Genomic DNA, 14,905 nt, shown 5'->3' with positions numbered 1-14,905 from the left:
CACCTGCTCGTTAGACGGCCGACTGTGACCCCAAGCTTCTCCAAAAAGGCCCTCCATACTAATGATGTGAACTGAGGGCCACGGTGGGAGAATATGAATATGTCCTCCAGAAGGCCATAGTGCCGGAAGACCTGCTGGAAGAGTACCTCAGCGACCTGGAGAGCATTGGGGAGACCAGGAAGAGGGATTAAATGACAGGACTTAGAAAATCTATCCACTACCACCAAAATGGTGGTGAAACCGTCAGAGGGGAGATCGGTTACAAAGTCAAAAGATAGATGTGACCAGGGTTTCTGAGGCATGGGAAGGAGTTTACCTGCTGGAGCGTTCCGGGGGGATTTTGTTTGAGCACATACGGAACAGGAGTTGACATAACAAGTGATGTCCTGCGCTAAGGTGGACCAACAGTATTTCTCAGAGATGGAATGGATAGTGCGAGAAAACCTGGATGTCTAGCGACGACAACTGTGTGCGCCCAGGTCAGCAGCCGATCTTTTATCCCTGTGGGAACGTAAATGAATTCAGGAGGACAGTTATTGGGTGCGGGCTCCTTCTCCAGAGCCTGGCGGATGTCCGCATCTATGTCCCAGACCACAGAAGCTACGACTCGGGAGGATGGGATTATAGGTGCACTCTGGACAGGACCCTCTCCCAAATCGTAGAGACAGGACATCGGCCTTGGTGTTCTTTGAACCTAGGCAATAGGTCAGCGTGAAGTCAAACCTTGTGAAGAACAGTACCCACCTCGCTTGGTGCGGATTCAGCCTCCTCGCTGTCCATATGTACTCCAGGTTCCGATGGTCGGTGAGAATGACGAATGGTTCCTTCGCGCCCTCCAGGCAGTGTCTCCACTCCTCTAATGCCAACTTCACTGCCAGAAGCTCCCAATCCCCGACGTCGTAATTCCTCTCTGCAGGGGACAGTTTCTTAGAGTAAAACGCACAGGGGTATAACACACCTACCTCTGAAGCGTCCATCTCCACCACAAAGGATATCGTGGGATCTGGAAATTTTAGCAATGGGGTGGAGGTGAAATGTCCCTTAAGGATACCAAAGGCCTCTTCAGCTGCTGGGCTCCACACCAACCTACGGGGCCCTCCCTTAAGGAGAGATGTGAGAGGAGCAGCGACAGAGCTGTAGTTCCTGATGAAGCAACGGTAGAAGTTGGCAAGCCCCAAAACCCCATTGTACCCGTTTTATGGTGGTTGGGACTGGCCATGACCTGACTGCATCTACCTTCTTATCTTCCATCCTCACTCCCTGCGGGCTGATTTGGTAACCTAAGAAGTATACCGACCTCTGGTTAAATTGGCACTTCTCAGCCTTGACAAACAGATGGTTAGCCAGTAGGCGTTCCAGGACTGTTCGAACTTGAGTGATGTGATCCTCCAGGGTAGCCGAGTAGATCAGGATGTCATCGATATACACGACCACCTGGTGTCCGAGCATGTCCCTGAACACCTCATTGACGAAAGCCTGGAACACTGACGGAGCATTGGCGTCACCAAGTACTCGTAGTGACAAGACATCGTGCTAAATGCCGTTTTCCACTCATCCCCCTCCCGGATGCGGATGAGATTGTAAGCACTCCACAGGTCCAGTGTGGTAAAAAAAACTCGCCCCGCGGAGCTGTTCGATTGCTGACGGCACCAATGGGAGAGGGTACTGATACTTTGTGGTGATTTCGTTGAGTCCTCTGTAGTCAATGCAGGGACGTAACCCTCCATCCTTCTTGGCCATGAAGAAAAGAAACAGCCGATGCAGGGGAAGTGAAAGTGCAGATGAAACCTTGTTAGCTCGCCTCTTGGATGTAATCATCCATGGCCTGGATCTCAGCCACCCACAGAGGATAAATGCGCTGCACCTGCAAGCGGGTCGATGGCAACAGTCCTAGGGGCGATGAGGAGGAAGACAGGTGGGCCGAGTCTTGGAGAATATCTCTCACAGGTCCTGGTATACCTCCGGGACATGGGCTGAAGGGCAACCATAGGACTCTCAACATGGAACCACACGGGACAGGGAAGCAGGTCCTCCGGCACTCGGGTGAACAGTGTGTAATTCTCATCCTCGACCATGAGATGGTAGGGTTATAGCGTGATGAAGACGACAATGATGAAGACGGCATACTCACTCCTGCTCCAGGGGGTGGAAGATCACGTGACTGTCCTCTGCTCTTGTGGATCCCAGGTTCGGACATGCCGGACACCTCTGGAGCTTGTGCCCTTCTTGTCCACAGTACAAACAGAGCCCCAGTTGTATCCGTCTGCGGCGCTCTGCCGTGGGGAGGCGTGTGACCGCTACCTCCATGGGTTCAGGCTCTGATCCCGAGTGTTCACTGGGGAGGGAGAGAAACGATGAGAGTACCGGCACTCCCAAAGTATGTTATCCAGACGGATGGCCATCGCAAGGTGAGATTGTCTCGATAGGCCAGTTCCGTCTGGACCTCCTCGCTCAGACCTCTTCTGAATGGCGTGCGAAGTGCCGGCACATTCCATCCAGTGGATGCTGCTACTGTCCGAAAGGTGAGCGCGTATTCAGCAGCCGTCTGGTTCCCCTGCTGTAATTGCAGTAGCCGCTCACCTCCCTCACTGCCCTCTGGGGGATGATTAAAAATATATGTAAAACTGAGCCATGAACCCCTCATAAGAATCAAGATCCTCCTTTCCCCCTGAGACCGCCTTAGCTCATTCCAACGCCCGCCCAGTCAGTAGAGAAATCCCCGTGGCAACCTTGGAAACAGTGTTGGGAGCTCCCATCTGATGCGTAAAATAGAGGGAGCACTGAAGTAGGAAGCCACGACATTTGGATGGTGTACCATAATATTTATCCAGGATTGGATAAATGGGCATCGCTGACCTGCGCGGGTTGCTGAATGTGCTAACTCACTGGGTCGACTGGTTGTAGAGTTACCTCCACTGGATGAAGGGAACGCCTCCTGGGTGTGTTCGAGACGTTGCACACTGCGAAGAACCTCCTCCATAGCCGATCCCAGTTGTGCCAGCTGGTCATGGTGTTGACGTAGAAGATTACCCTGTTAATTGACCGTCTGAGAGATTTTTAAATTTCCTGCTGCTTCCATAGTTTGAGTCGGTATTCTGTAACAATGCCGCTGTGAGTCGAGAAGCAGGTGAATATTTTAACCTGTTAGGGCTAGGGGGCAGCATTGACACGGCTGGATAAAAAACATACCCGATTTAATCTGGTTACCACTCCTACTCAGTAACTAGAATATGCATATACTTATTACATATGGATAGAAAACACCCTAAATTTTCTAAAACTGTTTGAATGGTGTCTGTGAGTATAACAGAACTCAAATGGCAGGTCAAAACCTGAGAGATTCCTTTACAGGAAGTGGCCTGTCTGACCATTTCTGGAACTTCTTTGCCATCTCTATCATTTACTAAGGATCTCTGCTCTAACGTGACACTTCCCACGTCGTCCATAGGCTCTCATAGCCCGGGAAAAAAGAGAATGTCGTCATTCCAGCCCCAGGCTGAAACACATTATCGCCTTTCTCAAGTGGCCCATCAAGAGACACTAGCTTATGCGCGTGACCCCGACCGCCCCCGCCTTTGGGATTTTTTCCTCTGTTTGCCGAAAAGGAGATTCCCTGTCGGAATTTTACCGCTTTTCTACGAGAAAAATGACGTAAAAATTGATTTTAAACAGCGGTTGACATGCTTCGACGTACGGCAATTGAATACTTTGAATTTTATTGTCAGGAATTGCGCCAAGCGCGCGACACTTCTTTACTATTTCGGATAGTGTCTGGAACGCACGAACAAAACGCCGCTATTCGGATATAACGATGGATTATTTTGGACCAAACCAACATTTGTTATTGAAGTAGATGTCCTGGGTGTGCATTCTGACGAAGACAACAAAAGGTAATGACATTTTTATAATAGTAAATATGATTATGGTGAGTGCTAAACTTGCCGGGTGTCTAAATAGCGAGCCCGTGATGCCTGGGCTATATACTTAGAATATTGCAAAATGTGCTTTCACCAAAAAGCTATTTTAAAATCGGACATATCGAGTGCATAGAGGAGGTCTGTATCTATAATTCTTAAAATAATTGTTATGCTTTTTGTGAACGTTTATCGTGAGTAATTTAGTAAAATGTTAGCGAATTCCCCGTAAGTTTGCGGGGGGTATGCTAGTTCTGAACGTCACATGCTAATGTAAAAAGCTGGTTTTTGATATAAATATGAACTTGATTGAACAAAACATGCATGTATTGTATAACATAATGTCCTAGGGTTGTCATCTGATGAAGATCATCAAAGGTGAGTGCTGCATTTAGCTGTCTTCTGGGTTTTGGTGACATTATATGCTGGCTTGAAAAATGGGTGTCTGATTATTTCTGGCTTGGTACTCTGCTGACATAATCTAATGTTTTGCTTTCGTTGTAAAGCCTTTTTGAAATCGGACAGTGTGGTTAGATTAACGAGAGTCTTATCTTTAAATGGCTGTAAAATAGTCATATGTTTGAGAAATTGAAGTAATAGGATTTTGAAGATTTTGAAAATCGCGCCACAGGCTGGCAGTGGATGTTACGTAGGTGGGACGAATTCGTCCCGCCGGTCACATAGAGGTTAATAAAACAACAAACATGAAAACGAAACAGCGTAACAGTGGTGATATAACATGAACAACACCGACTGAGGAAGAAACCCAAGGGAGTGACAGATAAAGGGAAGGTATTCAGAGTCCAAGTGAGTATCCTAATGATCAACAGGTGCGTGTAATGATGGATGCCAGGTGTGCGTAATGATGAATCCCACGACCAGTGGTTAGTACTCTGGCGACGTTGAACGCCAGAGGGGAGGAGAAGGAGTAGACGTGACACCAAACCTTTAGCAGTGGGAGGACATCAGCTGATTTCCAAATGCTGGCTATAGAATTGGTCAAGAGAAAATGTGAGCCACAGGTTCAGTAATAATATCAGCTGCTACCTTTTGAGGTAGGGATCCAGGTTATCTGGACCTGCAGACTTTTTAGTGTCAACTGCTTTTAGTGCTTAGCATAAGAAACAGGCTCAAAGTTAAAATGATTCACATGAGAGCCTGTAACAGAGCTTACATTAGACACCTGGACCCCACTATTATCAAAAACTGAACCAGAAAATAAGAAGTGCATGTTAAAAACTCCTACAATATCGGCTTTATCTTTCATTTCATTAGAATCCATCGTTAAATGGTCAGGAAGGCCAGAGGATACATTAGATCCTGACACTGATTTGATTTTTTTTCCAGAACTTGGTAGGGTTGTTTAGATTCTCTGTGACTGCATTTAGAAAGAAATCTGATTTGCAATCCTGTGCATTTGTTTCTTAGCGTTCTGAAGGAGGGCCAGTCAACAGGAGTGTTTGTATGTCTAGCAATTTATCTGAAAACCAGGGATTGTCCCTTCCACTGATTCTACATTTATTCACAGGTGCATGCTTATCACAAATGGGCACACATTTCAGGAGTGGTAACCAGATTAAATCGGGTATGTTTTTTATCCAGCCGTGTCAATACTGCCCCCTAGCCCTAACAGGTTAAACTGGGTACTACTCTTGTCCAGAAACGAGAATATGCATATTATTAGTAGATTTGCATAGAAAACACTCTAAAGTTTGTAAAACTGTTTGAATGGTGTCTGTTAGTATAACAGAACTCATATGGCAGGCAAAAACCTGAGAAGATTCCAAGCAGGAAGTGGCCTTTCTGCGAATTTGTAGTCCTTCTGTTGCTTGTCTATCAAAACTACAGTATCTGAGCTGTTACGTGACACTTTCTAAGGCTCCATTGGCTCTCTAAAGCCTTCAGAAACCGGATTGTGGCGTCTCCTGTCTCTGGGCAGATAACAGCAGCACAGTTTGTCAGTGGACTGCCTGGTGACAAAGAGATTGGAGATGCGCGTTCACGAGACCTTGCCATTTTTTCTCTTCCTTTTTGAATGAATACAGCATTGTCCGGTTGGAATATTATCGCTATTTTATAAGAAAAATGGCATAAAAATTGATTTTAAACAGCGTTTGACATGCTTCTAAGTACGGTAATGGAACATTTTGACATTTTTGGTCTGGAAATGCGCTTGCGCGTTACCCTTTGGATAGTGACCTGAACGCACGAACAAAACGGAGATATTTGGACATAACTATGGATTATTTGGAACAAAAACAACATTTCTTGTGGAAGTAGCAGTCCTGGGAGTGCATTCTGACGAAGAACAGCAAAGGTAATCCAATTTTTCTAATAGTAATTCTGAGTTTAGTGAGCCCCGAACTTGGTGGGTGTCTGAATAGCTAGCCTGTGATGGCTGAGCTATGTACTCAGAATATTGCAAAATGTGCTTTCAACGAAAAGCTATTTTAAAATCTGACATAGCGATTGCATAAAGGAGTTCTGTATCTATAATTCTTAAAATAATGTATGTATTTTGTCAACGTTTATGATGAGTAATTTAGTCAATTCACCGGAAGTTTTGGATGGGAATGCTAGTTCTGAACATCACATGCTAATGTAAAAAAGTTGTTTTTGATGTAAATATGAACTTGATTGAACAAAACATGCATGTATTGTATAACATAATGTCCTAGGAGTGTCATCTGATGAAGATCATCTAAGGTTAGTGCTGCATTTAGCTGTGTTTTGGGTTTTTGTGACATATATGCTTGCTTTGAAAATGGCTGTGTGATTATTTTTGTCTGTGTACTCTCCTAACATAATCTAATGTTTTGCTTTCGCTGTAAAGCCTTTTAGAAATCGGACAATGTGGTTGGATTTACGAGAGTCTTGTCTTTCAAATGGTGTAAAATAGTCGTATGGTTGAAAAATTGAAATTATTGCATTTTTGAGGTATTTGTATTTTGCGCCACGTTCTTCCATTGGATATTTGCCGTGGCGTTCCGCTAGCGGAACGTCTAGATGCAAGAGGTTCTGGGCAGAACAACAGATTTGTACCTTGTCAGCTCGGGGATTCAATCTTGCATCCTTTCGGTTACTAGTCCAACACTCTAACCACTAGGCTACGCTGCCGCCCCAAACCTAAGTGTATGTAAACTTCCGACTTCAACTGTATATACATAGACTTGAAATCACTGGCCACTTTAATAAATGGAACACCAGTCACTTTAATAATGTCCACATATCTTTCATTACCCATCTCTTATGAAATTGCGGTATCCTATACTATATCTTATTCAATGCCGCTCTGACATCGCTTGTCCATATATTTTTATATTCTTAATTCTATTCCTTTACTAGATTTGTGTGTATTGGGTATATGTTGTGTAATTGTTAGATATTACTTGTTAGATATTACTGCACCTTTGGAGCTAGAAACACAGGCATTTTGCTACACCCGTAATAACATCTGCTAAACACGTGTATGTGACCATACATGCCTCAGATGCCATTCTATTAAACCTGTCTTCTACTCACCACTTCACAAAGGAGTCGACACCCTGAGGCTTTAGCTTACGCAGCTCTCTGGCCTCCTTCAGCCACACATGGACCTGCCCTGAGTTAATCTTGTCACCACCTGCAAGAAGAGGAGGCACAATATCCAATATTGATGATCAGAGAGCTAATTCAGTGTCCAACATGTCTTTCAATATGTACTACACAACTATTGACTAATCTAGTCTTTTTCAGGAGTTGGAATCAAAATTATTTTCCAATCGGTTTGGTTTCGTTCCACTATTCCGACCGGTTTGAACCCCAAAAAACTACCGGTTTATATTGTTTGTTTCTGTTCCTTTTTTAACCGGTGAAATCAACCTTTGATGATGTGTAGCCTATGGTGCAAGATGTAACTAAAATCTTGCGGGTGGGGAGAGAGCAAGAGAGGGTTGGGGAGGAGGCTTGAAGTGCTGGGCATTACATTATGCCATGCATTATGAATTAGGTCCACAGAATTATACCTAAGAAGAGCAGCTTCTATGGAGGAACTTTGAATTTCCTTTGCGCTAGCTAGCTAACAAGCTTGTGTGTGCAGAGTGGCACCATAACTGTAGATTGTGAGATAGGTGTGATATTGTATTTTTGTAGATTGTGAAATCGCTAGGGGAGGAAGGGGTTTAGTAGGAAAAATTTATAATTGTTTTATGACACAAATTGATTGAGGTCTGCAAAATGTGCACTACATGTGTTGTTGACGTGCCTAAAATGAAGGTTAAATATACAGTCCCAGTCAAACGTTTGGACACATCTACTCATTACAGAGGTTTTTCTTTATTTGTACTATTTTCTACATTGTAGAATATTAGTGAAGACATCAAAACTATGAAATGACACATATGGAATCATTGAAGTAAACAAAAGTGTTAAACAAATCAAAATATATTTGAGATTCTTCAAATAGCTACATTTTTACATTTTTTTTTAAACATTTTAGTCATTTAGCAGACGCTCTTATCCAGAGCGACTTACAGTAGTGAATGCATACATTTCATACAATTTCATACATTTCATTAAAAAAATGTATGAATTTTTTTTTCCTGTGCTGGCATTCTGGCACTCTCTCAACCAGCTTCATGAGGTAGTCATCTGGAATGCATTTCAATTAACAGGTCTGCCTTGTTAAAAGTTAATTTGGGGAATTTCTTTCCTTAATACATTTGAGCCAATCATTTGTGTTGTGACAAGGTAGGGGTGGTATACAGAAGATAGCCCTATTTTGTAAAAGACCAAGTTCATATTATGGCAAGAACAGCTCAAATAAGCAAAGAGAAACAACAGTCCATTACTTTAAGACATGAAGGTCAGTCAATCCATAACATTTCCAGAACTTTTAAAGTTTCCTCAAGTGCAGTCGCAAAAACCATCAAGCGCTATGATGAAACTGGATCTCACGAGGACCGCCACAGGAAAAGAAGACCCCGAGTTGCCTCTGCTGCTGAGGATAAGTTTATTGGAGTTACCAGCCTCAGAAATTGCAGCCCAAATAAATGCTTCACAGAGTTTAAGAAACAGACACATCTCAACATCAACTGTTCTGAGGAGACTGCGTGAATCAGGCCTTCATGGCCAAACTGCTGCAAAGAAACCACTACTAAAGGACACCAATAATAATAAGAGACTTGCTTGGGCCAAGAAACATGAGCAATGGACATTAGACCGGTGGAAATCTGTCCTTTGGTCTGATGAGTCCAAATTTGAGATTTTTGGTTCCAACCGCCGTGTCTTTGTGAAACGCAGAGTAGGTGAACGGATGATCTCCGAATGTGTGGTTCCCACCGTGAAGCATGGAGGAGGAGGTGTGATGGCGTGGGGGTGCTTTGCTGGTGACACTGTCAGTGATTTATTTAGAATTCAAGGCCCACTTAACCAGCAAGGCTACCACAGCATTCTGCAGCAATACGCCATCCCGTATAGTTTACACTTTGTCCTGTTGAAAAACAAATGATAGTGGGACTATCACCCAACACACCTCCAGGCTGTGTAAGAGCTATTTGACCAAGAAGGAGAGTGATGGAGTGCTGCATCAGATGACCTCGCCTCCACAATCACCCGACCTCAACCCAATTGAGATGGTTTGAGATGAGTTGGACCACAAAGGGAAGGAAAAGTAGACAACAAATGCTCAGCATATGTGGGAACTCCTTCAAGACTGTTGGAAAAGCATTCCAGGTGAAGCTGGTTGAGAGAAGGCCAAGAGTGTGCAAAGCTGTCATCAAGAGAAAGGGTGGCTACTTTGAAGAATCTAAAATATCAAATATATTTTGATTTGTTTAACATTTTTAGTTAATAAATGATCACATATGTGTTATTTAATAGTTTGGATGTCTTCACTATTATTCTACAATGTAGAAAATACTAAAAATAAAGAAAAACCTTTGAATGAGTAGGTGTGTCCAAACTTTTGACTGGAACTGTATACATATGTTTTGGATCAGTAAAATAATTTAAACACGAATTAGTTGTCACAATTTTTCTATCATAACATAATGCTATCCCATGCACAAAAAAGACAGGCATATCATATCAGTACCTGCTGAGCCAGGGGGAATATATTTCAGTGCTACTGTCAACAGTCCATGATATTCAGGAGAGTCCTGAACGCCAGGATTCTGCAAATAAAAACAAGTGGATGATGACTTAACACACAGGCAATTATAATTGAGTGTTGCTCTTACTGCTTTTTGTTTCCAAAACATTTACAAACATACATTATATCCAATAGTTGTTCTTAATGTCTTGTGATATTTTTTGGTTCTTATTGTGGGTTTGTCAGGTCGACAAACTAATCCATCCTTGGGGATCAATAAAGTATGAACTCATCTCTTACTGCACATAGCATTTCATCTCTATATCAGGGCCAATGTTGGTCAGGGAGGGAGAGGTGGTGTCCAGCTGGGTTTTAACACATGTTCTACAATAATATTTGTGTTGTGGTTTATTTCAAGGAAACTCCTCCTTACCAGAGATCTGCTCAGGTCAGTGGTGGGTCAAATAAGCAGGCTTTTCAGGCAATTCAGAAAGTGAATTGAGATTTAACTGAAAATAATCCTCTTTGAAAATAATGGTGCATTTCAAATCCACCTGAAAAGACTACATTAAAATGGGATTGACCTCAACGCCTGGGAGGCAATGTACCAATCTGCCTTGTGGTGTTTCTTTCTGTATAAATTCCACAACTCTTATACAGTAAATGCTATTTACCTTGGGCTGTAGGTTGTACCAGGTAAGGGTCTCATGCCCCCAGTCCCAGGTCTTAAGGTCAATGTCTACCTGCCCCAGAAAGACATTTCTCCCTCTAGAGTCATTGTGCCACACAGAAAGGTTCAGTGTCCTGCCTTTCAGATCATCCATCGTCATCTTGTACTGGAGAGGGGAATACAAAAAAAACTGTATTACACGAATAAAAAATATGAAATAAAATATAAAATGTTAAGAGGAGAAGCTGCGTTCATAACATCTTGTAAATTCGTAAATACGAGGATATAATCCACTTGAACGCCTGTCCAACTCCTAATTACTAGTGGGAAACTCGTCACCCCTGAGATCTGACTTCTAGCACAAGATGAACTCAACTACTAAGGAAATTACCTCGGTAACAGAATTTGACAGCTAAATCAACAACAAAACATTATTCTTCAAATAATTTGGTTTGGTTTTTTAACACTACAATAGTTTATGGTTGACGCAGCTTGTTTGCCATTAGCCAATCTGTGTTCTCAATTAGCTCAAAGCATGTAAACGCACAAAACCTTTTGCTTCCAGTTTACACGTAGTATTTTCAGTGTCCCACTTGCTATGAATGCAGCATTAGAATATAATAAAAATTATCTGTTACTAGCTAGGTTTCAGTTCAGCAATTGGCTTCAGATTTTCATGCTAATATTCTAAAATCCGCATTTTCCCACCAGAGACGTTTCCATCAAATTGACTTGTTGCAGATAAGAAGCTGTACGTGATGTAGTGCACATAAAACTACTTTTTGCAGCAAAATGTACCAAATGAAATATTTAATTGTGTTATATGGCGAGGGTACCCACTCTGGTATTGGCATGTGCGCTCTAGCCAACAGCTCACAAATAGAATGCGGGTCAGCCAGCCTAAATTATGATAATTATTACGGACAAAAGAGCAAGATTATTTTATTTGTCAAACGGCTGCCAAGCATTGACGATAATGTCACCAGAATAAGACCCTCTATATAAATTGGAAAGGAGCATCAATTGAGCTTGTGACCTTGCACTTTCACCATCCTATGAAGTTCATCATAACTTAGTGCTTTCAGAAAGTATTCAGACCCCTTGACTTTTTCCACATTTTGGTATGTTACAGCCTTATTCAAAAATGTATTAAATAAATAAAAATCCTCAGCAACCTACACACAATACCCCATAATGACAAAACGAAAACAGGTTTTTAGATTTTCAAATGTATTAAATATAAAAAACATACCATATTTACATAGTATTCAGACCCTTTGATATGAGACTCGAAATTGACCTCAGGTGCATCATATTTCCAATAATCATCCTTCAGATGTTTCTACAACTTGATTGGAGTCCAACTGTGGTCAATTCAATTGATTGGACATGATTTTGAAAGGCACACACCTGTCTATATAAGGTCCCACAGTTGACTGTGCATGTCAGAGCCAAAACCAGGCCATGAGGTTGAAGGAATTGTCCGTAGAGCTCAGAGACAGGATTATGTCGGCACAGTTCTGGGGAAGGGTACCAAAACATTTCTGCAGCATTGAGGGTCCCCAAGATTGAAGGTCCCCAAAATCATTCTTAAATGGAAGAGGTTTGGAACCACCAAGACAATTACTAGAGCTGGCCGCTCGGCCAAATTGAGCAATCGTTGGAAAAGGGCCTTGCTCAGGGAGGTGACCAAGTACCCGATGGTCACTCTGACAGAGCTCTAGAGTTCCTCTGTGGATATGGGAGAACCTTCCAGAAGGACAACCATCTCTGCAGAACTCCACCAATCAGGCCTTTATGGTAGAGTGGCCAGACAGAAGTCACTCCTCAGTAAAAAGGCACATGACAGCCGCTTGGAGTTTGCCAAAAGGCACCTAAAGACGATCAGACCATGAGAAACAAGATTCTCTGGTCTGATGAAACCAAGATTGAACTCTTTGGCCTGAATGCCAAGCGTCAAGGTCTGGAGGAAACCTGGTACCATCCCTATGTTGAAGAATGGTGGTGGCAGTATCATGCTGTGGGGATGTTTTTCAGGGGCAGGGACTGGGAGACTAGTCAGGATCGAGGCAAAGATGAACGGAGCAGGGTACATAGAGATATTTGATGAAAACCTGCTCCGGACCTCAGACTGGGGTGAAAGGTTCCAACAGGACACCGACCCTAAGCAAACAGCCAAGACAATGCAGGAGTGGCATCGGGACAAGTCTCTGAATGCCCTTGAGTGGCCCAGGCAGAGCCCGGACTTTAACTCGATCAAACATCTCTGAAGAGACCTGAAAATAGCTGTGCCGCAACGCTCCCCATCCAACCTGACAGAACTGTAGAGGATCTGCAGAGAATAATGGGAGAAACTCCCCAAATACAGGTGTGCCAAGCTTGTAGCATCATACCGAAGAAGACTCGAGGCTGTAATTGCTGCCAAAGGTGCTGTAATTGCTGCCAAAGGGTCTGAATAGTTATGTAAAATGTGATATTTCAGTTTTTAATCTGAATAAATTAGCACTATTTTTTTTTTAAACTGGTTTTGCTTAGTCATTATGGGGTACTGTAATTTTAGAATAAGGCTGTAATGTAACAATGTGGAAAATGTCTTAGTGGTCTGAATACTTCTTTCTGTAGCCTGATAAACAGCATGCTTTCCCGACTCGTTGTGGTGGGAGGACGACACAACATGTTATCGAGTGATTCCAATTTTACTTCGATATGATGTTTAGTATATCATGTTTAGTATATCAATATTTGCATATTAAAGCGTTTCCAACAACATTTCTTCCATAATTAATTTTACAGACACAAAATGATCCGACCTTGTCTAGCGTGTTTTGCTTTGTCAACATTGGGAAATTGTACCTACAAATGTTCTGTTTAATTCAGAGCTGTCATGACATCTTTTATTCAACGTACAGTACTTTACTCGCACAAAAACAATGGATGGAAAACTGGTTAGTGTTGGTAAAAAAATACAAAAAATAAACACTAATATCGAATCAATCCTACTAAACTCATCAAAAAATGAAACGTCCCTTTTCAGGACCCTGTCTTTCAAAGATAATTCGTAAAAATCCAAATAACTTCACAGATCTTAATTGTAAAGGGTTTAAAAACTGTTTCCCATGCTTGTTCAATGAACCATAAACAATTAATGAACATGCACCTGTGGAACGGTCCTTAAGACACTAACATGGAACCCAAACCGGCTGCGCACGTGCGCCATCGTGCTCCATCGTGCATAAATGTATTTTGTCCCCCCACACCAAACGCGATCAAAACACGCAGGTTAAAATATCAAAACAAACTCTGAACCAATTATACTAATTTGTCCTGGGATATTAACATTGAGTTGTTATTTTACCTGAAATGCACAAGGTCCTCTACTCTGCCAATTAATCCACACATAAAACGGTCAACCGAATCGTTTCTAGTCATCTCTCCTCCTTCCAGGCTTTTTCTTCTCTTGACTTTATATTGCAATTGGCAACTTTCATAAATTAGGTGCACTGACCTCGTTCATCTTTCAGTCACCCACATGGGTATAACCAATGAGGAGATGGCACGTGGGTATCTGCTTCTATAAACCAATAAGGAGATGGGAGAGGCAGAACTTGCAGCGCGATCTGCGTCACAAGTAGAACTGACTTCTATTTTAGCCCTTGGCAACTCAGACGCTCGTTGGCGCGCGCAATAATGGATTAATATAGATTTCTAAATGTATTTTGCAATGCTCGTTCACGCGATGTGAGTGGTGCAGTCAGCCTGTAACTGCTTACAGACGGTAGGCAATTAACCTCTTACATCTAGACGTTCCGCTGGCGGAACACCTGCTCCAATATCCAATGATAGGCGTGGCGCGAATTACAAATTCCTCAAAAATTCAAAAACTTAAATTTTTCAAACATATGACTATTTCACAGCATTTTAAAGACAAGACTGTCCTTTATCTAACCACACTGTCCAATTTCAAAAAGGCTTTACATCGAAAGCAAAACATTAGATTATGTCAGCAGAGTACCAAGCCAGAAATAATCAGACACCCATTTTTCAAGCTAGCATATAATGTCACAAAAACCCAGAAGACAGCTAAATGCAGCACTAACCTTTGATGATCTTCATCAGATGACACACCTAGGACATTATGTTATACAATACATGCATGTTTTGTTCAATCAAGTTCATATTTATATCAAAAAACAGCTTTTTACATTAGCATGTGACGTTCAGAACTAGCATACCCCCCGCAAACTTCCGGGG

The 14,905-nt window shown here is 42.4% G+C and overlaps 1 protein-coding gene across 1 annotated transcript in view; it reads right to left on the bottom strand.

Moving 5' to 3' along the window:
- Positions 1 to 14,905, bottom strand: part of si:ch211-266g18.6 (synaptotagmin-like protein 2) — a 69,993-nt gene that overhangs the window by 7,636 nt on the left and 47,452 nt on the right. Inside the window, exons 11-13 of the mRNA XM_014209985.3 lie at positions 10,659 to 10,820; positions 9,988 to 10,066; positions 7,437 to 7,536 (exon numbers count right to left, since the gene is read on the bottom strand). Coding sequence (XP_014065460.2) covers positions 7,437 to 7,536; positions 9,988 to 10,066; positions 10,659 to 10,820 — 341 coding nt within the window. The remainder of the gene's footprint in view (positions 1 to 7,436; positions 7,537 to 9,987; positions 10,067 to 10,658; positions 10,821 to 14,905) is intronic.

Source organism: Salmo salar, chromosome 09 (assembly GCF_965601325.2).
Source record: "Salmo salar chromosome 09, fSalSal1, whole genome shotgun sequence".
Taxonomy (NCBI): domain Eukaryota; kingdom Metazoa; phylum Chordata; class Actinopteri; order Salmoniformes; family Salmonidae; genus Salmo; species Salmo salar.
Note: the sequence above shows the minus strand (reverse complement) of the source record. Positions and strands in the feature narration are given on the sequence as shown.